We start from the raw sequence: 25,860 nt of genomic DNA on the forward strand, positions 1-25,860 counted from the left end.
AAGTCCCAGCTGGCAGCGAGGGCTTTGTCAAGGCGAGTCTGAAGCGGCAGCAGTTTTGGGTGTGTTGCATACTGTACTCTAGTGTAGCATTAAGTTATGAAAACTAAAATATGAATAGAGTGCAGATGTTACCATTGTTCTACATCTCCACTGACATAATAGCAGCTTGAAGTTCAGCCAGACGGGCACTGTGTGTGTGTGTGTGTGGGTGGGTGGGTGGGTATGTGCGCATGTGTATCTTTAGTTATGAGGGCCAATTTTGGTTCAATACCAAAATTGAGGACGTTTTGACGTTGTGAAGACATTTTGGCTGGTCCTCACAAGTAAAATGGGCTGTTTTGGGGTTAAGACTTGGTTTTAGGGTTAGGGTTAGTTTTAGGTTAGGGTTAGTTTTAGGTTAGGGTTAGTGTTAGGTTAGGGTTAGGCATTTGGTTGTGATGGTTAAGGTTAGGGTAAGGGGCTAAGAAAATGCATTATGCCAATGAGTGGGTTAGGGTTAGCGGGTTAGGGTTAGGGAGAGGTGTGTGTGTGTGTGTGTGTGTGTGTGTGTGTGTGTGTGTGTGTGTGTGTGTGTGTGTGTGTGTGTGTGTGTGTGTGTGTGTACGTGCAGCAGTAGAATTTGAAGTACAATCCCATGAGAAGTTTTGATTATAAGTCACCTTGGCTCCAGTCAGATATTTGAGATTTGTGGTGCAACAAAGAACAGTAGTTCTCTTGTAAAATAAGGAATAAGGCAACACATTTGGCTCAAGGCTCAAAACCCTGAAGCATCTGTCATCTGGCCTTTACACACACGCGCACACACACACGCACACACACACGCACACACACACACACACACACACACACACTTGAGAACAGAGGCTTTAGTTTCATGTCAACCACCACCAGCCCTTCATCACGCCTCCTGTGTTGTTTCAGACAATGAGCTCTCATTACTAAAGCAAATGTCATCACTTCTCAGAAGTATAACACTCCCACTTATTAGAGCAACAGAGTTTTTAGGGGTAGAACCCTCTTGTTTTTCACTCAGGTTTATTACCTCCGCCCCCTGTTTAGTCTGCGTTTGTCTGTTTGTTATTTAGCAGAAAACTACTCTAGTGATTCCCATGAAAGTTTGTGGAGGTAGAATCTAACAAATATTGGTGTGGATCTGAATCAGGGGGCGGAACCAGGATTTTTTTTTTTTTCACTTGCTTGAACATTGTGAGACTTTTTCAACATTTTCATTGATCTCTTAGAGAATAATTCATGGATCTTGATGAAAGAATGTTTAGGGGACAGATGTTTATGAGTGTGTGCACCAAATACAAATCTGGATCAAGTGAATTTAAATGTGGTTTCATACATAGAATGTTGGCAGAGGTATGCACGCGACTGTGGTCTAGTTTTGTGGGTTTTTTTCTCACAGACACAGGGAGAACATGCAAACCAAATATAATTTTTGATTTTTACATGCAAACAATGAAAATTTCCTGCAAGAATTGCATCCTTCAATCGAGACAAACTTGACCTGGGGACACTGAGAATATCCCATATATCCACCTACTGCCTCTCACAGTCTGAGCAAGTGGAGAAAGAGACTCCTCGAAGCAGTTCACTTCCAGAGCAGAGAGACAGTTTGTGCAGAATTGAGCCCAATTATAGTGAGAAAGTAACTCCCAACCTGTCACATCACCTCCTCTTCCTCCCAGAGAGTTTGCTCTCATACCCACAGTGACTTTTTCTTGTCAAGGTCATCAATGCCACAATTCCTGAAAAAGATCGTGCATGCATCCTACTCGGTCAATTTTTGAGATTTTTCAATGAAGAGAACATAACGGCATGGTTATGACACCTAAATAGTGCTGTTAGCTATTACCAATAACAACAGCACAGCAATACTATGAGCTGAAATCAAAAAGCTTTCTGTTTGGCACATGTGAATTTATCGCATTACTGCAAAACACATGTTATGAGGTTGACAGAGAGTGAGAAGAAAAGGGAAGAATAAAGAGGAAGGTAACAGATTGAGAAGAGTGTAGGGTCTTTCCTTAATGTGAAACACTTATGAGTTATATTTAAAAAAACAAGAAGGTAAAACGATTTTATTTTGAAACAGGAAAGTCTGAGGATTTGAATGCAGTAGAATGACACCCAGCCATGTTAAACAAACAGATATGAAAATAATATAAGGTGATATTCATATCAATTCATCAGTATGAGAGACGCCTGCTTAGAGCTGTCTGACCCGTGCATGCTTTTACATGAACCATCATGCATTTGGTTTCAGTATTAGTCATGCAGGTATTCATTGGGCAGTTTCTGCACCACCTCCTCTACACAATGAGTTACAGTACATGAAGATGCAGGTTGAAATCTAGTAGTTTTCTGTACTTGCACTCTGCAGAAATGAACAGCACACTGAGTCACAGTGAGCCTTTGCTGCAGATTGTTGTTCTCTCCGGCTCTGTGATTTTCCCAGTGTCCCATGGAAGCACTGCGGGCTGCTTGTCTGGTCTGGACTGTGTGTCATGCAGTTGGCAGTTAACAGCTAGAGTGATATGGATTTTACACTGTACTGACATGTATTATTGGGCACGGTGAATGCTCTGTGCAGTGTCAGTGTCAGCGGTGTCACTCAGATAAATCTGTGGTTTCCTGTTGGAGGCGGGCGGGCCTGGCCCTCCTTCAACAAGCCTCGAGTGGCGCTCCGAGGAATTTATTCTCAGGTCCTGGCCACGCACAAATGTAGAAAAACACAGATGTGAGTTCAGCCGTGTTTGACATCTGTCCCAAAGGGCAGCAGCGGAACAGTGTTTTGGTCTGTGATTGTAGAAAATGCTCTGTCAATAGTCTTGTTTTTCTCATATCTCTGAATCTCCCCCTGGCTTGACTTCCAGTTTTTGAGCAAATGTTTCTCCCTTTCCACCTTTTTTATTTTTTGCAAACACACATTCACACCCTATTTTTCTCAGTTTCACTATCTGACCCACAACTTTTCATGCCCTCCCATTGCTATCCATAAGCATCCAAACCAATGCATTCCTGTCCCAACTCTTAAACCAGGGACTGTTTTTGTTCACTCCGTCTTTATAAGTGAAGCAGTTGCACAACTGTTTGGCTCCAAGTTTGCATAACTTCAAGTCAGACCAAGAGAAAACCACCAGAGGGAATGTGTGTACTTGTGGATGGATTTCTAGCCTTTGCGTGTGTGTGTGTGTGTGTGTGTGTGTGTGTGTGTGTGTGTGTGTGTGTGTGTGTGTGTGTGTGCGCGCGCGCGCGAGTGGCCACAGTACAGCATATGAGAGTGGATTAAATTCACATCTGTCTAAGTCTACTTGTCATCTCCTTATTTTCATTGCGTGCCCTCCGTGTTTCAGGAAGCACATGTGTTCATTAGTGCGGAGAAGGCGGACGATGTGACGGAGGAGAAGATAAGAGCCGAGTTCAGCAAGACACAGGCCCAGGCTCCTGCACAGTGGGCGAGGAGAAGCTCCAGGTCTGCTGACAAGGAGGACTTAGTGGTGAGTCTCCTGAAATACTTCATCTGTCCATCAGATGGAGGCAAAGACTTAAAATACACCTTGTGAAATAGTTTAGGTGTAAATTCAGTTTTTTAGGTTACTGTTACAGTGAATTTCACTTTTGCATTTACTGTTTATTCAGTCAAGCTCATGAATATGTTTTTTTTTTTTAAATATGGCATTTAAAAAAGGTTTTACTTACTGAAAGTGATACAATATGATAGAGTGACATAAAATGCACCATTGGAAAGTTTGAGAATTGTTGTCTCCATTTTTATTACAGGGTACAAACTACAGAAAAACTAATGCTGCAATGGAGATGAGACTAATAAACAGAGACTCCTTCTGGGCACGTGCAGAGGTATGCCTCATTTGGCCACATTTGATTGGCTAAAATGTGCAGGAAATGTTTAAAGAGAGACATACTTTCATTTGAAAAAGAAATGGAAGTCTACTATAGTCTATAGTCTCACATTGTGCCCCTGTGTGTGTCAGCGTGAAGAGGAAGTGAGGAAAGATGAGGAGAGGAGACGAGCAGTGGAGGAGAGACGGCGCCTTGAAAAAGAGAGAGTTCTGAAGGAGCGAAGGGATGCAGACGAGAGAGACAGAAAGATGAACGAGAAACTACAGATGATCGAGGAGCAGAGGTTAGAGCCATGTCTGTCTCCTGTCAGCACTGCCCTCTAGTGGCTGTGTTTTGTATCGTGTGGATGAACAGAGAACATCCATGTGCATATGGGTGCATCACAATAACTTGTGCTATTTCATTTGCTTCTCCGTGTCACAGAAGAAAACAGGCTGAGCAAGCAGAGGAGCTGCGCAGAAAGGAGAAATTCAAATGGGTGAGTAAAGAGATGTGTTTAACTTTGCATACAAAATGATGAACAGTATGGAATTTGTCTTTTGGCAAAATCAACACTATCTCTGCTGGGCTGTGGCCTAAATGTGGTCAGACTGGTTTGAACTCATGGAAGAAGTGGACTGACCACAGGCTGTGTGAGGTCTGGCTCTAAATCTTTAATTGTCCCCGAGGACTTTAGAGCTTAAACCCTTGATCCATGTGAGGGGCACATTTGTTGAAGTGCAAAGACTAATTGATTAATTCTACATGAACAAAGGTCTTGTTCAGACCCGGTATTAACAACGTCCTGAGAGATCCGATCACAAGGGAACAGCGTAAAGTACGTGAGAGTGACCATTTGTGATTGGATCACTCAGGAAGGATACTAATACCAGGTCTGAACGGGGTCAAAGACAACAATAGACTGATTTAAATTGATATGGGGAAGTGGGTTGTGTACCAATTAATAACTCTTTATAATGCATTGTACCGTTGATAAGAATATAACCTGAAGCTAAGCTAACGTGACACTGAATCCTTGTTTCACACTCTCAATGGTTGCTATACATACAAATAGTTCAAAATAGGAATGCATTGCAGACTTCTTTACATTTTGACATACAGTTTGCTGAATGTACAAACTTTTTAACTGTGCAACTGAAAAGATGACGTGTCTTCAGATTTTATGCCACCGAAGTCACTATGACTTCACAAAACACATTTTTGCTGGACGCAACATCTCAGGAACACATTGAGGAAATTACTTCAAATTAAGTTCAAACATTCACTTGGCCTCAAAGATGAACTGGATAGATTTTGGTGGTTACATTACATTACACATTTCATTTAGCTGATGCTTTTATCCATCTATGGTTGAAGGTCAAAGGTCAAGGTTACTTCAAATACTCCTCTAGAAAATCCTTTCTGGCACAAATGTTCACTTGGACTCACGGAGTAACTGATTCGATTTCAGTGGTCAAAGGTCACAGTGACCATTAAGGTTGTACAAATGACTTTCAATGTTTTTCTTTGTGCCAGCTGTTAATAGTGGTCATCATATTTGCATAGGTTACTTATTTCCATATCACTAATTAGGGCTTAATATTGTGAGACAGGCTTTTCCTCCTCGGCTTCATTATAACTTACTTCAGGGCTGTAGGTAAAGTAAGAGCATGGGGGCAGTTTACAGGTTTAATGTCCAAATTCAAAATATGGGACCTGAATCCCTCACAACCAAAGGTGGCCCATCACATTTTATAATGATATAACTCTGCCAATGTTAAACATATTACATGCACGTAAGTTGTGCCACATTACATAGTTCCACGTCTAAATTAAGGAGGATAATACACTATGTATACTGTATACGTATATATTAACCATCAACTAATTTATGTAAATTCTAAAACATAAACAAAATAAATATCCCAAAAAACAATGTCTTCATCTTACATTCTACCCCTCATTTCAAAGTTCATGAAAAATAATTATCATCAAAACACTAAAGTTTCTCATAATCTTTATAATATATTAAATGAGGAATAATAAAACGTGTGTGAATGTGTAAACCTGAGTGTGGTTTGGTGTCTGTACTTACAGGACGAGCAGCAGAAGGAGCATGAGGATGATATGAGGGCTCGTCTTAGAAGGAGTGAGTCTATCGAGAAAGCAGCAGTAAGTTAAGATCAGACTTCTATAAACCTGCAGCTAACATTACTGTTTGATAAGTTCAGATTACATTTACCAACTGTGCATTCACTGACCTGTAGGAGGCAGCAGTGTTAGTGTCCCAGCGATCCATGAACCCTCGGGAGTTCTTCAGACAGCTGTCATCATCCTCATCGCAAAGTCCCACCAGCCCCGGATCGTCCCGCACTGGTATGTGGTCGTACGTGAGCTTAAACATGGAGAAATGCCACCGCTCGAGGATCCACATGACCTCATTGAAACTGGATCTATGATTTTTGGACCTATAATTTATTCTTTCATTTTCTCGACTACTAACAAACTTTTTTCTTTCTCTCCAGGCAAACCATTCCGACGATACCAGCGCAGCCTTACAGACACGGCGTTCATCTTCTCTAAGGCAGAGGAGAGCACGGCCTCCTCACCTCGCAGTTCCCCGCTGGTCTCCCCCTTCTCCCGGTTTCCTCCCTCGCCCATCTACCGCACCACGTCCCCCCCCAGAAGCCCCGATTTCCGCCCCGTCACCTCACCACAAAGCCCCAGAGCCCCCCTGTCACAGCCCACGTCACCTTTTCGCCCCACCCCTCCACTTACAGCCCTGCCCAGTGTCCCACAAACTAACAAACAAGTGGAGGCCGCTGTTGAGCCCAAAGCTCCGTCACCTGCACAACCCTCTGCACCCCCGGCCTCCCCGAGCCTCTTGGCTTCCTTGACCTCCAGTTTAGTAAAAAACAAACCGTCACAGGCACATCCAGAGACCCTGCCTGCCTCACCCCCAAATACCCCAACGCAGCCAGGGGATTCAGCTTTCTGCTTCGAGCCTCTGCAGGTTCTAGCTGCACCTCTTCCTGACAAACCACAGCCAAACACAGGTACAGTATTAACTTCAGATCAGATTTTTGAACAAACCTGCAGAAAAAATATAACAAAATTCCCATTCAGAATGAGTCGGTGAGAGGAGTCTATAACTCTGCTTATTTCGCATTTGTTCGCCAAGGACATTAATCATTTGACATAAAATAATGGTGGTTAAAATTTTTATTACAGGCTAAAATGACTTAGATGCTTTGGCCAAAAACTACTCCACATAGTCCAGACTGTGTAAAGTAGCCAAGACTTATGAATCAGAGGCTTATTATACAGAAATGACAGATTATTTTTATATTCCAGTCACAATTAAATATTCCTAAAGTAACCACACGTACTCTTAGTCATGCCAAGCTTAACTGAACTGTGCACCCAGACGGTTCAGCTTTTCTGCCTCACACACACAAAGTCCATATTCACTTTTTCAACATGTAAGCTTATGAAATGTACATTTTTCTTTTTTGTTTTAATAACAATGTAATTTGCTACTCGATAGACCTCAACAGTGCCTCTCCTGTGCACACTGAGCTGGTCTCAGACGTTGGCTACAAGGTACAGGCTGTACTGGTGGAGGAGGACGAGGAAGATGATGTGGAGGAAGAAGAGGTTACTCGACCGCAGCTTTGTACCGTTATCACAGAGCCAGTCCAGACTGAGGTAGAGCAGGAGAAGGTAGAAGAGGATGGGAAGGTGAAGCAGGAGGAGGAGGAAGAAGAGGACAAGGGAGAAGAAGAAGAAGAAGAAGAAGAAGAAGAAGAAGAAGAAGAGGAGGGTTTGGAACAAGAAGCTGAGTTTGCATCTCATGAGGAGTCCTTGGAGGTGATGCAAGAGGAAGATGAGGCAAAGATTGATGGAGAGGAGATTGACCAATCAGAGGACAGTCAGGCCCCTGCCAAGTTTTCAGAGAAAGAGTCAGCAGTGACAGGTAAGCCCCTTTTTCTTATATCCTGTCATCTAGACTAAATTAACATTTAATAATATTTAAAACATCTTAACATTTTCGATGAAAATACATGTGTACACAGTTGTAAACAAGTCACCTTCATTATTTAAGATGCTGAGCCAGTTTGTCAGGGAATCAAACACGAGAGTATCATCCTGTCGACCAACGGGATCACAAATGGAGAGGACGCACAGAAACACAACGGCATAGGTTTGGCAACATTTCAGTAAAAATACTGTGATACATTAAGACATTCTTCAAGGTATATTGGTTTGTGGCTGATGGATGTTTCTCACACTTCCTCAGAGCGATCTCTGAGTCTGTCTGACACAGAGCTCAGCTCACCGGAGCTGGCGGTGTGCTATGATCTTCATGGCACGGCAGAGGAGGAGGAGGATGGTGTCATCGAGGAGAAGGAGCAGGAGATCTCAGAAAATGGAGAAGAGGTAGTGTATCTACAGACGCGTGTTGTTCTTGTACAGTGTCTTCCACAAATATTAACAGTCCCAAAAATGTCTATGTTCCTAATTAGAATATGTGATTAATTAAAAACTGTATTCAAAGAGCACAGTTAATCACACAAACACAAGAAAGTGGGAAAAAATGTGTCTCTTTAATATATTCACATTCAAAACAATTAAATGTGTATTTAAAAACTACAGTAAAATATATTCTACTGGAAATTACATATTTTATTTATGACTTAGTCTATCCTCAGAGGAGGAGGTAATGTCTTTGTCGGTTGTTAGTTAGTTTGTTTTTCATGAGATGTTGTGGAGGGGTGGGGCATGACCCGAGGAAGAATCCATTGAATTTTAGTGCCGATCCGGATCAGGGGGCGGATCCTGGCTTTTTTTTTTTTTTCACTTTCTTTAAAATTGTGAGGTCGGGTGTTCAGCAACATTTTCGTTGACATATTCAGGGGACTGATATTTATGAGAGTGTGCACTTTGCTGCAGATTCAAATAAACATGCTGATACGGATCTGGTGAGATTAAGTGTGGCTTCATAAGGGGGCTGGGCTTGGCGGAGGTATGGGCTCGACTGAGTGACATTCTACTTCTTAAGTTTTTCTTACTGTCAATAAATCACACACGACCAAAATCCAACAGTGTCAGTCTGTCAATACCGTGTGACTTCTCTTCCCTGTCTCTGCTGCTCAGCCCCATAAGATGTAGATCTTGGTCACAAACATGTTTAGTTTCATGTTTAAAAAAAGGCTCAGTAATTTCCTAAATCAGTTGGTTACTGTAGTTTTCAACAAGTTCCCATGACAAGGATTTTGTTTTTGTTCTTTCCACCATGTGAATTTTGGTTAAACAAGATGAGTATTTGGTGATTACAGCCTTTCTCTGAATCCATTTTCCACAGGTTCTAACCGAGCGACAACTGTGCGTCCGCGCTCTGTTCGACTACCAAGCAGGTAGGCTGCCATTTAGGGGATAATCGGCGCGCATGTGCACACAAAGTGCCTCCACTTACAGTAATTACACTGTGATTAGCGGGTCTTCACCATGTTATCTTGTGGTTCCCACAGAGGACGAGTCTGAGATCTCCTTTGAACCCGGTGACATCATCAGGGACGTGGAGACGGTGGACAAAGCCTGGTGGAGGGGGTGGAGCAAAGACGGCCGTCAAGGACTGTTCCCTGCCAATTATGTGGAGACCATATAGACCGACAAGAGACACACCATCACACACACACACACACTCAGGGACACCATCTCCCCTTACGTTCGTGCATGTTTTTATCTTAATCCTCCCACTTAAACTTTGTCCTCGCATTAAGAGGAACTCTCAGTTCTGATGGGTTTTATTTTTTGAGAAAACAAAATATTCTCACAAGTATGCAGAAATTACCCAGCCTCATTTACTTGGATAAACTAGCTTTTTTCCTGGACCAAAATAACTTATTTCCTTTGAGATACAGTAGGAATGTTGGTGGGAGGGATCAGATCGTGATGACAGATGATCACAAACTTGCTTTTCCTGTAGGAAACACAATTTTTTAAAAATAGTTCTCGTTTTGATCCACACGTATAACAAGCGTTCCATTCTGCTCACTGTTTGCTTTGTGTGTTATGTTGCTTAAAGAAAAATAATGTACTGCTCTTGACTGGTACACTGTATAATCAAGATTCATGTATCAGACATCGTGTTGTAATCATCTTTTCTGTATTTCCTGAGTTATTTTCTCTGTATTTGTCACTGACAGTCTCACAGCACATTGTAATTACCCAGACCAGAGCGGCAGCATAAAACATAAAACAAGCAAAGGAAAAACAAGGCACTGTACTGACACCTGTTATTCTCTGTCACTCTTTGAAGGGGCTGTATTTTATTCATATGTTAATGTCCTTCTATACGTTTCGTGATTGTCCTAATTTCTCCTAGATCATAAGAGATTAAAACATTGTGTCGATACGCAGATGATATGAAACACAATCCTCCCGTTTTAGTTTTCTGTAACGTCTTAATACTCTGCAGTGTATATAATAATGTATAAAAAGATCTATCTTTTTCTATACTTGGCTTGTATGTTTGTATGTTGTGTGCTTGTTTGACGGTATGTATGCTCTTTGTATTTACTCCAAACTTACAAATATATAGCTTTTACAAACTCTCAACTGCTTTCAAATGTTTGTTTTATTGTTGGATTATATTAATATTCAAAGTAAACTTGATTCAATAAAGTGTTTTCCTTTATTTTGCTGAACATATGCGTTGAGCCATTGAAGGGGGGGAGGGGGGTTGTGTGAACTGCAGTGCTGTGTTTGTACCTATAGGTGGAGACATTGCCTTTTCCCGTGTGTCAGCGTGAACCTTGAGGAGGCAGAGCTCACTGAAACGAACAGATTCCTCAGGACAAAAGGCAAAATATTTTGACAGGCAGAGAGGAGGCTCATTGTGGCACACGTTTTAGAAGCGGGATATCCAGACAGTTCCAAAGCTAAAAATTGTTAATACTGCTACACCTCAAACAGGATTTTCCCCTTAGGGTGGTAATGATTGATTGAATATGACATTAATATTTCTTAACCATACACCTTTAATATTTACGGGGGTGGGGTGGGGGAAAGGTTATGCTCTTGCGGTGCCAGCTCAATAACAGTATTTGGCAGATGCGCCTCTGTTCTGAAATAGAGAGGTTAATGTCTGACATGGGGTCTCATCCGGCTTGAACTGATGCCTGTTGACAGACTTGACTAAATCTATCCAGGAGACTATTCTGTCAAGGTTCTCCCACAAGGCTAATCATCACTGATATGTGTGAAAAGGTGATGAGCCTCTTATGAAAGACTAATTGGGGAAGGGGAAGGAGACGAGCGTGAAAACCTCAAATGAGCAAGATTGAGAGATATAAAAAAATGTTTTAATTTGAGTTCCAAGAAGGGAAGAAGGGGGGAAACTTAAACATTGATATTATACCGACTGAGTAGACTTACGGAATTTTACATGTGTGTGTGTGTGTGTGTGTGTGAGGAGGATAAACAGCTACAGAGAATGTGAAAGCAAACTAGTCTGGACAGTTGCGTCGCCCCCTTCTCCGGCGTTTCCGTATCCCCCACTCCCAGGGTCATCCCTACAACTCAGGAGACTTGTTGTCTCTTCAGATTAAACAGAGTGATGGGGGAGACACGGGCTAATGTGCCAATCAACCTTCACTACCCTTCCCCTCTTGTCTTTAGGCAGTTCCTCCCTCCTGTGACCCTCATCAAAAACAAAAACCCCTCGACTGGGGTGCTAAACTAACTGAGGAAACTGCCACCCACCGTCAGCCGACTCCCACCTCTCCTGACTTTCCCGTTATCTCTTATTTAACTGACAGAGCCTATCTGACTGGTCGAGCTCTGACAAGTGCGCTACGGCCGAGGTGAAGTGGCAGTAGGGAAGTGCCACTCATTGTCGTATTATCAGCACAAAGGCCAAACGACAGAAACCTAATCTGACCTGGCTGCTGATGGCTGGTGGCTCGTTGGCTGGGGTCTCTGCTCTGAAGCAGATCCTGGTAACCCACCCCCCACCCCGAGATACTTGGAAGGGGAGGATAAGCACAGGCACACAATAATGCATGGGCATGGATACACACATGAAACACACATGCATGTTCACACAACCGCAGACGTGCACTATTCTTAGAACCCAACCTCCTTCTCCTTGCAGCTCCTCAACCCCCCTGCCTGTCAGTGTCTAACTAATAGTTTGCTGCAACTTTTTGTGATTAATTATGTGTTTGGGAGAGGTGTCAGTTTACGGGAGATGAAAATCTTACCGCAGCAGTAACTCCGAGCTCAGTCTTCCATCTTTACTGCGCCGTAGCTCCAGGCACCTGTGTGCAAGTGTGAGTGAATGGGACTGTTTCTTTTTGGCTCATTGTTCTGCAGGAGGAAACATGAAGGACAGGGTCACCATGTCTCTCCACACCTTACCAATTCTTGTGCCAGAAGACTGCCCCGTTGGAATTCTCCCATTCCTAAGTGCCATGAAACTTACATTCACTACCCATAATATTCTTTCGTAAAGGTTTTGGCAGCGCTGAAGAATCCAGCGGTAGTCTGAAAATACTTATAAGAAGCGCATGTTTTTCATCTCCCTTGCGGAAATAAAGATCAGTTTTTGTAAGCACCTGTAGTGCAGGGAAAATGGGTCTCATTTTCTCTTTGGCTCTTTGTTCCGCAGGGGCAACAGTTACCACAGGCAACATTTCAACCACCGGATCAAACATCACCCACCGGCAACAGAAACTCCATCGCTATAGCCTTGGTGTTGTGAATCCACCACTGATGCTTTTCTGCTTCTGAGATGATCTCAAGGCGTAGAAAACTATTATGCTTCCCCAACATAAATCAGCTTTAGCGCGGCAATAATTCCATCTAGTCTAAGTCTTGATTAAACCTTTGCTTTTAGACGTCTCTCTTGTTCTTGACACTGTCATTTTCTGTTTTCCCTTTAAAGATAATCTTCAAAACCGCTGAAGTAGATAACGCCGCGCAAGCTCCTGATGGCTCCAGCCAAGATTTTACTGTCAGCATAGAAACCGGCCCATTAACTTCTGAAGCCCTCTTTGGCAAAGCTCCCTTTCCCCTCCATCGCCATCAAAAAGCTATTTCCCTCGGCCAGTCCCACACAACCCTAACAATGAACAGAGGATTAGAACATCTCTCTGTCTTGAAGCAAACAAAAAAAGAAAGAAGTAAAAATGGATTTAAAAAAAGAAAAAATCTCATTGGTGAAGACAAGTTGGCAGCATTTCCTCCCTGGGATTTTTCCTGACATGATTCCCAAGGGGCGGTTTTTGCTTTTACGATACAATTCCTGCACTTGCAATCAGCCAACATGTGGCATTGTGATCCAATCACAGAGATTGTTTTCCCCCCTCAGTTCGTAAATGGTTAAGTCTCTCAGTCCATTGTGAAGGAATCTTCAAAGTGTCTGGGAACCACAGGGGATCATTGGTAGTTGTTAATTAATGCAACAGACCCTGTACGAATGCTTTATTTTCCTGATTCTAAAGATGAAATAGAAAAAAAAATTCATGCTTTGAATATGGCAACAGGCGCGTCCAACTCTCTTACCTCATCCTAGAGCCGTTATTCTGAACAATGAAATGCTGCTGTTTCTCTGAAAAACATGTGATTTGTATTTACTCTGCGGTGGTTCCAGAAGAAATACATCTCGCTCTGATTTAGGTTTATTGGATTTTTGCTCGCGCTGATCGTTTAGGTTTCCATTGACATTAAACGTGTTTTGCTAAAATGATCTTCTCTGGTCTTTGTGTCTATCATTGAATTTGAAAGAAGTGGGAAACCTGACAAAGGCTGTGGTAGCCGCTGAGAGGCGTCTAAAGCGAAATTGGCCAAGATAAATGATGGATAATATGGTTTAATCTTAAAATTCTCTAAATTACTTTCAATCCAGTAAATTACTTTAAACGTTCTGCTTTGCTTTTGATTGTGCACATTTTCAGATTTATTTAATAAACAGCAACAGTGATAATTGCACCAAGAATAAAGAAATATTGTCAAAGCAAATCACGAGCTTAAAGTGATGACTAAAACATTTTTCAGGAGTCAACACATTAATGCAGGTAAAATCTTGGAGGTCAATAATGGGGTGAGCTGTCTCTTACCCTCAAGACCATCAGGGGTGAAAGCCCCTGTCTCCTTGTGACTCACACGTGCAAACACACACACACACACACACATGCACACCCACGCACCCGCTCTCTTTCACACACACACACACACACACACACATTCTGCCTGTGGCACCACAATCACTGCCAGATGCTGTGACTTTCTTTCAGACAATTCATTTAACAAGTATCTCTGAAGGAGTGATGCCAATGGTGCCATTTGAGGGAGAAAAATGTACCTAAATCTGCATGTGTGTGTGTGTGTGTGTGTGTGTGTGTGTGTGTGTGTGTGTGTGTGTGCTGGGGATATGCCGGTGGCAGTGCGTGAAAAGGACACATATGAGATCAGATAGACTTGAGACTAATTCACAGCTTGGCCTGAGGACACCAAGCAGGATAATGTGAGACATCTTTTCTCACACCATTTAGGCTAAGCCCATGGGGACACATTGTTTATTCCTTGGCTGAACTACATGATTTCAAGCAATAAGCGGAGTTTTGAAAGACATAAAAAACATGGCATGATTTTTATGTTGCTGAAAATAAAACACACACACAGCAGTAACAAAGGCAGGGATAATGTTTTAAGGGAAATTAAAAAATTGCACTAGCCGAAGCTAGTCACATTTTTTGTTTCCCACCCTGCGATGAGACGTGTATAACAACTTGGTGCTTGCTGTTCCAGCGATTGTGATGTTAACCATGCAGATTTATAGTGGATGAGACACCCAGAGCCAGCCCTTGGCAGCCCAGGCATGGTGCCCGCCCCAGGGGAGGGGGATGATGGAGAGCAAACAGCTAATAATTAATACCATGATTACACAGGCTGCAACAACACAGGGAGACAAACCTTCACACACCCGGGCAGGGACCTGACCAAGACTGATAGCACAGGAGCACACACACACACACACACACACACACACACACACACACACACACACACACACACACACACACACACACACACACACACACACACACACAAATAAACAGACATGGGCATGCACACACTTTATTTGCTACAGACACACAGACTAGCAGCAACCAGGGGAAGCACTCGCACAATTATTACAACGGCATCTAACATCTCTTTGTTCGCACAAAGATCAATTACAAAACGTGAAAGCCACACAGGAGCATTTGTTAGAACCCCCCCCCCCCCAAAAAAAAGACAGCAATTTTATTGCTTTGCTCTGGTTTTAGGCCTTCCATTCTATTCCATTCTATTCCATTCTATCCTGCTCTCAGGTGAACCACCGGTGTTTGCTGTCTCACTGTAAACTGAGAACCTGTCAGTTTGGCTTCTGCGAGACATTTAAAGTAAATAAATCTTGCTTGCTAACCAACCACTAAACCCTACCTGCTATGTGTTGAGCTGATACCATAATTCAAAAACTAAAAAGACCATAAAAAATGTGTTTAGGCTGTAACAATACCACCCAGACCCCCCTGTGTGTGTGGATGAAACCTCCCTTCCTATGCAGCCGTTACCTTAGCCACACAGTAGGATAACAACATTAAAACGTCACGGTCACACTCATTACCAGCCGGCCTGAAGTTGCTTTGATTTGTACGTGCATGCACGAGGTCGGCGATGGCTTCCATATGGGCACCCTCTCATTTTTTAATATAACCGGCATCACGTTACTCCAAGATGAGGTGATCCCAATTTCTCCAAAACCTCAAGTATTTTTCTAAATGTGCTTGACATGTCCAGGATTTCCTACCATTTGAGGAGATGCAGGGGCGGTGTGTGTTTTCACTACGGTGCGGCTCGCCTAACTGTATGTGTGTGTGTGAGTGTGTGTCAAATCCTGAGAGCGAGAGAAAGACAGTTTCTGTGCAGTAATATACGTGAAAGTGTGTGTGTGCGCATGTGTGTGTGTGTGTATAACGAGATGCCAACCATGGAGGGGCCGTGCAGGGCCCACGGGCCCACATCCCTTGGCCACCACTTCCTCCCTCTCTGTGCCACATTGACTCTGTTTCCATTACCACAGTGGAAGGAACAATAAAGGGCTGATGTGTGGATGTGTGGTCTACTTGCACAGCAGAGGCCTGGACAGCACAGGACAGATTGGACTTAGCTAGTGAGACCTGGAGAGCTTTGTGTGTGTGTGTGTGTGTGTGTGTGTGTGTGTGTGTGTGTGTGTGTGTGTGTGTGTGTGTGTGTGTGTGTGTGTGTGTGTGTGTGTAGGGGCATACTGAGCACTGACAACAGCTTGTCAGACACAGGAGAGAATGAGGATTTAGTCGAGGACTTCAATAATCTTACATGTTTTTTCCCTGGTCTAATTTTAACACCTCAGCCAGCTCATGTAAGATAATACTTGAGCTTAACTTCTATGTATTGATGCATCTGCTGTATAGTTTTTATTTGATTCCACCTGGATATTGGTCCAAATCCATTTGCTCTTAATATAATCTGTCTTGAGTCAGTGGCACATGTGAACAATATAATGTTCAGAAAGATGGACACACCAAATAAGCCATTAATCAACAGTTAGTTTCTAAACAAAACCTCCCCTACAATTGTCTATAAGTATTAAAGCTAAATCAAAGCTGAAACACGAAAACATTTTAATTGATAAATAAATTTGCTCACACAATGCGTATGCTACAAAAATTTCTCACCTCTTTGTTTCTTTGTTCGAGGAGATGATGACACATTTGATCCTGTCTCGCAGCATCACATGTCAACATCCTCATGCCCTGACAGCTCACAGCCCGTGAGGCAAAGGATCATGGGTGCTGTGTCAGACACAGCAGGGAGGTCGGAGGAAGGCAAGCTAAATGCACGACGTGTGTGTGTCACTGTGCGAGCATGTGTCTGTGTGTGTGTGAATATGTGAGTGTGTGCGCGTGTGTCAGTCTGAAGGGATGGATGCATGCCAAAGGCGAGAGCAACACCATGTCAGAGTGCTAGCAGACGATGCCCATTTCAGATACACTAATTCAAACAGTCAGCTCAGCCATGAAACCATTTCCTCCTCCCAAGATTACTCCACTCCCACTCTCCACTCCGTATGTGCGACAGCAGGGGATTGCAAGGTATAGCGACAGTCTAAAGTAAAAATGTTGTTATTTTAAGATTATCAGGTAGCTTCCTTCAGGGAAGTGGATATTAATCTTCGCAGTTTTCACCGTCCCTGTTAAAAACATGTTAAGTCAATGGTTTGGCTGAGACTTAGATTTTTTTTAGACATGATTTGGTTCATAACTTCATGACTTTAGACGTCAAACGTTTCAACACTGCTGACATGACTGGGCCTGGGGGGGGGGATGTGCAATTTAAGGATTGTTATTCATCTTGAGCTTATTAAATTTTGCGAGTGGACCAAAACGGTCACATGGCTCATTCAGTTTGATGTGATGTTTAATATTATACAATATACCACTTGTCCTATGTTTTCACATAAAAATTGATGGATGTTCTTCTCAATTAACTGCTTGCTATTCATAGATATTTGTTCTGCAGATGTAATGTAAATACAGTATTTGTGAAAACATGTTTATGTCCATATTTTCCTCCGGGTGTGTTTTACTTGCCAACTTTAACTGTGTATGTGGTTACTATAAAAATCCACCGAGAACTGACAACAACTGACAGATAACAAGCTTGTTCAGCATGGGACAGAACCTACAAAACTGTTCAGTTCACACTTGGCTCAGTAAGTTGTTTTTCTTATCTCTTAATCATATCTGAAAAACAATAACTGTGGCATAGTTCATGCAAGAAGATTGGAAATCACCATATTACTTTTTACATTTTGTCCAACACCTGTACGGAATTCCAGACCTTCAGCCCTGATATTATGGGATCTACAGACTTCTCCAGATTATGCCAATGCCAAACAATTAAATACGCTGAAAGATTTTGATGCTTATAAAAATATAAATCCTCTCTGTGTCTTCTGCATCTTTACTGTGTTCAAGTGAGACATCCAGGTTTTATGCAGCTGTGGGCAGATGTGGCTCAGGAGGTAGAGTGGGTTGTCCACTATTTAGAAAGTTGGTGTTAGATTCTCGGCTCCTCCAGTCCTCATTCTGAAGTGTCCTTGGGTAAGACACTGAACCCCACTTGCCCATGATGTGTGCGAGTACAAATGTGTGATAGAAAGGTGCTGCATATAGAAGATCTTTGTCTATAGGTGTTGACTGGTTATCTTACCACGTTCATCCATTCGAAAGTGTTATATTTCAAGTCTTGTTCACATACACAATTAAACATGAAAAAGAAGAAAAAGTCCCTTAGTTTTCAAACTTCATGTGTGGTTTCCTCTCTCAACACAAGTAAGTCATTTTTCTCTGTGTGGAGATTTGGTAAAATAAAGTGAAGAAATCCTAAATAACACCATGCTAGAATGAATGAGGTGTCATTGCCATGGCAGCGATGGTGTTGAATAAATAAATGACTGGTCCCGCAGTGTAATAGCCCATTAAAGCCTGAAACATTGCATGATTATGAGATCTGTCCAACAAAGACCATTCTGTAGTTTCAACCAGAGAGCAATCATATTATATACAGGGCTAGTATGGAAATTATGATGGCCTCATGCAAAGATATGAATAGTAGGCCTGTAATAGTTGTGGCTTTGCCTGAATGATCCCTTTTGAACCAACAGTTGGTTATAGCATTGCTTTAAAATCACTTTAGCTGTCCGCCACTGTCACACAAAGAGAGGCACCACCCACTTTCAGTGTTTTGGTCAAGATATAATGTGTTTCACAGGTGTCTCTGCGTGATTGGTAATGGGCAGCGGCAACGTGGGGCCCCTGTGAGCCACCTGGAGAATCACACTGCATCCGCCAACCGCCGCCCATTTACTCCTCCAGCACTCACCCTGACTCTCACACACACACAAACACCCACGCACGCACAGTAGTCATGCAGAAGGATGTTCCTTGGAAGCAGAGACACTGAAAACTGGCTCTCGAAGTGCATGTATAAATAGTCCTCACACTGCTCAACATGTTCTGTTTTGATGTAATTACGGAGCAGGAAGAGCCTGGTTTAGCAGGGAGCGTTCTTGGGCAACCATTGTGGGGTCTTTAGCAGGGGATTTGGTGAGAAAAACGCTTGCACCTGGCTGAGCGTGGTGTGCTTTGGAGCAGGGAGTGAAAGGAAAGAGAAGACAGTAGACGTAAGGAGGTGGAGAGTGAGACAGACATGGAGCGAGAGAAGGTGAAAGACAGAGAAGGCTCTCTGCAACACACACACACACAGACTGAATCACAAACACAAGCACACACACACACACACACACACACACACACACACACACACACACACACACACACACACACACACACACACACACACACACACTCTCTCTCTCTCTCTCACTGTAGCAGGAACACCTGGACTTGATGAGGGCCAGATGTTCTGACCAGTCAGGCCTCCTGTAAAGTGGAAAACAAAGAGGATTGAGGGCTAACACAAGCTGCGGCATGAAGCAGATACTCAATCTATAATCTCATTTAAATGGATCATTTAGGCCCCCCACACCACTCGGTGTCACATGCCAACATGTTGGATTGATTCGGTTTGAACAGAATCCCCGAAGAATGATCGTCTTGTTAACAAAAGTTGAGGAGACAGACATTTTCACTGGCAGACGTTACCTCGTTGTCAGACAATCAAAAGGAGGATAAAATGAGGTAATGTTTGCGGTGCAGAGACTAAGAGGAAGAGGTCAAATTGATGTGCAAAACATTGTGCAGGTAACCATAGTGACAGAATGCAATATCATTTTAATGTGAGCGAGAGTGCCATTCCACAGATATGATCATAGTTCATGAAGCCAGATTGAGACCGGTTTCACAAGCAGGAGTATGAGTGCTAAACACAAGGGGGCGCACTTATCCTTTCCCTGTGTTTTCCATGCAGTCTGCCATTACTTCAGAGCAGCAATCTTTTCCAGTCCATTGTTCCTTCTTATAAATCTTGAAGTCCTGAGTATGTGTGTGTGTGTGAAAATATACCAAACACAACATATCAGCCTAATCAACCTAATCACACCCACCCATACACAGTGTAAATATTGAATATTGAAAAAAGCACCTCTACAAACTTTTCAAAACACAGAGCACTCAACCTGAATACTGAAAAAAAAAAAAAAATTACGAAAAAAACCCCAACACAAATCAAATAGTGAATGAAAGCTGAGACCTTTTCAGGACATGTAAGGCAACTGTAGTAATTCCATAACACAATAGCCCATCAACGTGCTCCCTCTTAACACTTGTTCAGGCCCGTGGCAGTGAATGATTTGAATTCTTACTCTGGTGAGTTTCCCCCTCTCTATGAATTAATTAGTCTTTGCCAAAGCGGGCCACATTTGTCATTCGAATTTATGCTAATGAGTGCCGAGGTCTCGTGGAAGAGCTGATAGGCCGGAGCAGCTGCTCTGTCCTTGCGGGGCCTAACTGTCTCCCCTTCTCTTTTTCTTCTTTTTTTTTAAACTGCTCCATCTCTCTGTCTCCTCCTCTGTCTGGTTCCTCATCCCATTTCTCTACTTCATGTTTTTGTCTGCTTGTCTACAAACCCCCCACCACCACCACCTCCACCACCCAGCTCCTTCTCTCTCTTTCGCTCTCTCTCTCTCTCCTCCTTGTCTCTCCTCCTGTGGCCTTATCATCCCACCTCCTCCTTGTCTCCAACCTCCCGCTGGTCCTGGGCTCCATGACCTGTCAGTGGTGAGGAGGCTGCCCGTGTCCCAGGCTGATAAGGCAGCTAATTATCCAACACTTCAGACACACCAGGGGAAGCGGATCGACATACAGACAGCCACACACATGCAGAACTATATGGGCTGCAAAAAAAAACAACACTGTCAGATATATGCATACACCAGCAGGATACAACATACCACAAATTAATAAAGTTAGATAGATAGATAGATAGATAGATAGATAGATAGATAGATAGATAATAAATTGGTTAAAAATAAAAGGGGAGTCCAATATTTTGGACATAAACACCCGGAAACAAAGAACAAAAAGGTGCCTTCTCTCCACTCCTGTATTATACTGTTGTAAGAGAAAAGCTGGTTAGAAAAGTCAGTGGCATGTCTTGGCAGCAATTTTAGGAGCTGAGCACTCCAGTCCAGCCTCCCAGGCTCCAAGGTTGATGGAATCGAAATAAGCACTTTGGTGCTTTTTCCACAATATTCAAAATGCACCATTGGTGAAGGGAGAGGTCCATGGTCTGTAATGCTCTATTTTGAATTTGCTTCCACAAAGTAGTGGCAAAGTGATTGAGGCAGTGTGTCAGAGGACAAGCGATATTAAGAAATGTCCCTTTTGTTGTCCTTCTCCATAGCAAATACATCACAAGTTTCCTGACCTGTGGTCTCACCCTGGTCTGGTTTTGGTTGTTGGGGCACATTATTGAATAAAACAAAACGAATCAGGGCTATGTCAGGGCTAAGGAAGCTTGTATGACACCACAGGAGCAGTATGAAGGCATTCTATGTTTCTTTTCTGTTGTTTTTTTTACGTTTGAAGACCACCAGTTACTTCAATTGTATTGGATTTGGCTGCAACACTATAAACCCCTGAAAGTGTTTTGTGGACTCAAACACTTCACCCAACCCTCCATCGGCACAGGGGTGATTAGATAATGAGTGCATTTAATTTTTGGGTAAACTATCCCTTAAGAACGTAACTTTTTTTCTACTTTGATTGAGAGGACATCCCTCGTGAGACAGACTAACCTGCATGTGTTTCGTTAATCTGATTGGTGCTTTCACAGAGGTCATCCGTTTCGAACAACACGATTGGTTCAGGGGCGGGACTAACAGAGGGCGCGAGGAGACGGTGCGTGTGTGACGCACCTGTGGGACGTAGTGTGCGCACAATGCTACCAGCTACCACAGTAAGCGAGATATTTAGATTTATGTCACTAAAGCAGCCTGACTCATTTGTAAAAAGTGATTATATGGCTGTTCAGTGCTTGCTTTGAATGTTTTACGGCGTTTAGGGAGCGAAGCGCAGCTAGTTGAGCCGTTAGCCTGCTGATTAGCTGTCGTTTAGCATCTCTGCTAGCTCGGTGCTAATGGTGTCAGGACTTTGACACCTGCACAGAGCATGACCAGACAGCCCACTGTGTGACCAGGAATCATAATAATCATTTTCTTTGTACAGCACTTATCTAAACAAGGTTACAAAGTGCTTCACACAGAATGAGGAATGAATTACAATAAAATGTTCAGTTCAATTTTAAGAGCCAAGGTCAAGACCTTAAATCTATAAAGAGACCAAACAGTTCCCAACACACTGCGGCAACTCTGGCTGCTAAAGGGACCCACTGGTGACCATCATGACCATTAGGCCCAGGAGGACTGTTTGGTTCTTTTCTCTCTCTTTGTCATCTGAGGACGTAAGGACCACGTTTGGACAAAGTAAGGAGACTGCCATTGAACTGCGAGTCATGGAGGAGTGACCTGCTGCTGCTCATTGATGGAAGACATCATCATCAGCTGCTCTGAGGTACCACACACATCCTAACATGGCATCAAAGATGCACAAAGGCCTGCAACGGGGGTTATTCCTGTTTATGTCTGGTTTTGGTTTTTTACTTACTCAAGTGGGCCCACTAATGGTGACGCCAAATAATTTAGTTTTGGTATGGTGAATTTTCATTGATATTGTGTTTCATCGAGTTTTTACTCAATACCAGTATTTTCTTTTGAGAAACCTTGTCAAAGATAAGAGGTACCATTTTTGAAGATGTTGCGTCTTGTGGTTTAGCGGTGCCATAAAGAAATTCTAATAGATTAAAGGGTACTTGGGTATTTTCAACCTTAAAAAAAGTTGTATACATTTTTTCTTTTATATAATTTTTCTCAAACATTTCAGAGAAAGATATTTCATTTTATTCTATGTCGTATTTATATATACAACTGTTAAGAAGTAGAGGGATTCTGACCAATAAAATCAAAGGGTTAAAATAACACATTCCCATTCAATAACTAAACTTTACTTAAAGGTTTAGTTTGTAGGATTTAGTGACATCTAGTGGTGAAGCAGAGGATATAGCAACATAAATGTTCCACTATACCTTTTGACTGCTGAGGAAGTCAAGTCAAACTATCATATAGACAAAAATTCATTTACTGTAGAGCTTTTAATTGGCTTAGCATGGAATGCAGAGCAGACACCATATTTATACTTTTTAGACTTAATCAAATTACATTGGGAACTTTATGTGTTTATCACATCGTTCCCAACACCCTAGAGTGTCTTCAGTAATTTGGCTCCGCTACATTCCACCTACTCAAAGAGGAGAGTGAGGACTAATGTCATTTCGAGGGGATTATTGTGATCTTTCAACACATCTTTGGGGAGTTAAGCATGTTGTTAAAGAGAGGAAGGGAACAGCAAGAAAAGTGATAAAACCCCACCATAGAGCCTCTATTTTAACTTTCACGTCTTCTCCCCTCTCTCTCCTCCGATCGCTCTCGTTTTCTCCCTCACAGCACCAAAAGCCATATTATGTGCTTGTCAAGATGGATAAACCCCTCAGCCAAATGTTCAGATGAAAACAAATAAGTAGGAGACGTTCATGTAATCGCTTCTGCCAGAGAAAGGCTTTAAGAAGAACATAAACACTTTCTGGAAATGTGCCTCGCATATACTAATTCCCTCACGCTTTTGTTTGAGTCTCATTCAACTTCAGGACCATTTCATACTGTGCCATGATGAGATGTCACCATCGGAGACACGCTTAAAACTACTTTGCAACACGGTTTGCAGCGATGAACAAAAATATGAGATCATATTACCTTGCTTCTCGTTAAACTGTCATGATTATATTCTCGGGGGAATTAAGGAAAGGATTCTTTAATTAACCTGGCTGCAATTACAAATGTGTAGAAGGTGAAACAAATTATTTAAAAAAAAAAAGGGTGTCTGCTGCTAGTTATTATTATATATTTTTTAAATGATCAAACTCAGAGTTCCTCATTATCGGGTCACGGATGCTTTTTGTTTGTAGTGGCGTGTTTTTCTATGGAGCGGCTGGGCCCTTTTCACATGAGAAAAGTCCCCCAACTGTCACTGCACTCCCACAATGTTTCCAGCCATCCCCTCTAGTGAAGTTCCCATGGTGGTCCTTGGACAGCTCACAGATGAATGCTCCAACTGCCTCAGTTAGATAGGAACTTTGCTTAGGACGTCACACAATAGTGAGTTCAAATTCTGGTTGCATTACTGGCTCACTATACACAAACAACTGTACTGAAAAAATGTGGATTATGTCAAAACATTTTCTTGTGTGCATTTTATGCAGAAACTGTGAATATTATTATTTTGATGAGAAAGTATATTTGGTTTGTGAGGTTCCTTTTACTGTGTCTGATGCAAAATATTGTCTCCTGCAGTAAAGGTAATACAGAAATAGCTGTGTGTGTGTGTGTGTGTGTGTGTGTGTGTGTGTGTGTGTGTGTGTGTGTGTGTGTGTGTGTGTGTGTGTGTGTGTGTGTGTGTGTGTGTGTGTGTGTGTGTGTGTGTGTGTGTGTGTGTGTGTGTGTGTGTGTGTGTGAGAGAGAGAGGTTTGGCGAAAGAAAAAAAAAAACATACAGTGAGCAAAAGGATGATGAAAAGTTTTAGAGAAAAAAGCTCTCCTCTTGTTAAATATTAAAGTGAGAGGACATGCAACTTTCCTAACAACTTCCCTGAATGTCTTAAACTCACTCAGCATATATATGTAGAGTACATGGAGTCCCTTTCTCTTCTGAATCCTGGCCTGAAACTAAAAGGTCAGTATCTTTGCCTTGCCTCACTGATCACAATTAAAGCATTAAAGAAATGTCTGTTCCAGTTAAATGTCACATCTATATCAACAAAATCAAGGAAACCCTACATGACTTTTAAGGGTAAATCTACAATCATTTTCTGTTTATGTAGTGAAATGGAGCAGTTCGGGATCGAAGCCTCTGCAGCAGTCGCATGTCTCAAAAGAAAAGTAACTCCATGTGATGTTGTTGGAGTCTTAAGGAAAAGTGTAAAAACAGGCGATGGGCAAATTCCAAAAACTAACACTGGGCTTGTTAAAAGGGAGCATTGAGCAAGTCGGTGCTTTGGACTTGCCTGATTTCAAAGTGATGTAATACACACAGAGCGCAAATAGCAACTGGATGAAGGACTGTGGCCGTGACCTCTCTGTCTAGGGAACCCATTTTCATAGTAACTAAACCCCAATGAAATGCCTTGCTTGGAATGAGCCAAGCCAGAGCACCAGCCATCCAATAAAAGGGATAGGGATACGTAAATATGCTGAACAGGAAATGATATTAGGGATGTAAAATGAAACTGCACAAACCTGTACTGATGACCTCTTTAATTTCCTCCAAACTCCATTTCATCTGTCGCTAATAAATGTATTGAGAATATTCTGGAGGATTTGTTGAAATATGAAATGCACCACTGTCTGCTTTTTGAATCACTTCAATTTAATAGAGCTGATAACAAGCTTCTCTTTGAGCATTCATTTGCCAGTGCAGAGCGATTGCATTTAACTTCCCTAACCTCAGCTATCCTGTGGTTAATAAATAAAATATCCTGCTTTTCCAACAGGATGACATTATCATGCACTAAAAGCATATCACAATTTGAACTTGTATTATGATTCAATTCAGTACAATTACTCCTCAATAGGACAGTCAAAAGAACTACACGCCATGCAAGCCTGGTTTTAGCCCCGTGGCGTGTTAACTGATAAGCAGGGAGAGCATGTCAAGCTTGTGGGCCAGCTGGCAGGGCTCTAGTGTTTGTGTTGTGCTAGTTGGGATGTCAGGACTAGATTGGGCAGAGAGGGGCTGGAGGGGCTACTGGAGGACCAGGCCTCCTCCAGACTTGGCTGCTCCAACTAAAT

At 42.5% G+C, this 25,860-nt stretch overlaps 1 protein-coding gene across 1 annotated transcript in view; it reads left to right on the forward strand.

Annotated features, from left to right (window-relative positions):
• The window catches only part of si:dkey-40c11.2 (drebrin-like protein A), a 33,122-nt gene extending 22,590 nt beyond the window's left edge, over nucleotides 1-10,532 (forward strand). The window contains exons 5-16 of the mRNA XM_034596066.1: nucleotides 3,363-3,506; nucleotides 3,790-3,867; nucleotides 4,002-4,153; nucleotides 4,294-4,348; nucleotides 5,947-6,021; nucleotides 6,117-6,225; nucleotides 6,375-6,905; nucleotides 7,397-7,825; nucleotides 7,955-8,053; nucleotides 8,150-8,289; nucleotides 9,215-9,266; nucleotides 9,381-10,532. Coding sequence (XP_034451957.1) covers nucleotides 3,363-3,506; nucleotides 3,790-3,867; nucleotides 4,002-4,153; nucleotides 4,294-4,348; nucleotides 5,947-6,021; nucleotides 6,117-6,225; nucleotides 6,375-6,905; nucleotides 7,397-7,825; nucleotides 7,955-8,053; nucleotides 8,150-8,289; nucleotides 9,215-9,266; nucleotides 9,381-9,517 — 2,001 coding nt within the window. The 3' untranslated portion in view covers nucleotides 9,518-10,532. The remainder of the gene's footprint in view (nucleotides 1-3,362; nucleotides 3,507-3,789; nucleotides 3,868-4,001; nucleotides 4,154-4,293; nucleotides 4,349-5,946; nucleotides 6,022-6,116; nucleotides 6,226-6,374; nucleotides 6,906-7,396; nucleotides 7,826-7,954; nucleotides 8,054-8,149; nucleotides 8,290-9,214; nucleotides 9,267-9,380) is intronic.
• The last annotated feature ends 15,328 nt before the right edge of the window (nucleotides 10,533-25,860 follow it).

Source organism: Hippoglossus hippoglossus, chromosome 9, assembly GCF_009819705.1.
Source record: "Hippoglossus hippoglossus isolate fHipHip1 chromosome 9, fHipHip1.pri, whole genome shotgun sequence".
Lineage (NCBI taxonomy): Eukaryota > Metazoa > Chordata > Actinopteri > Pleuronectiformes > Pleuronectidae > Hippoglossus > Hippoglossus hippoglossus.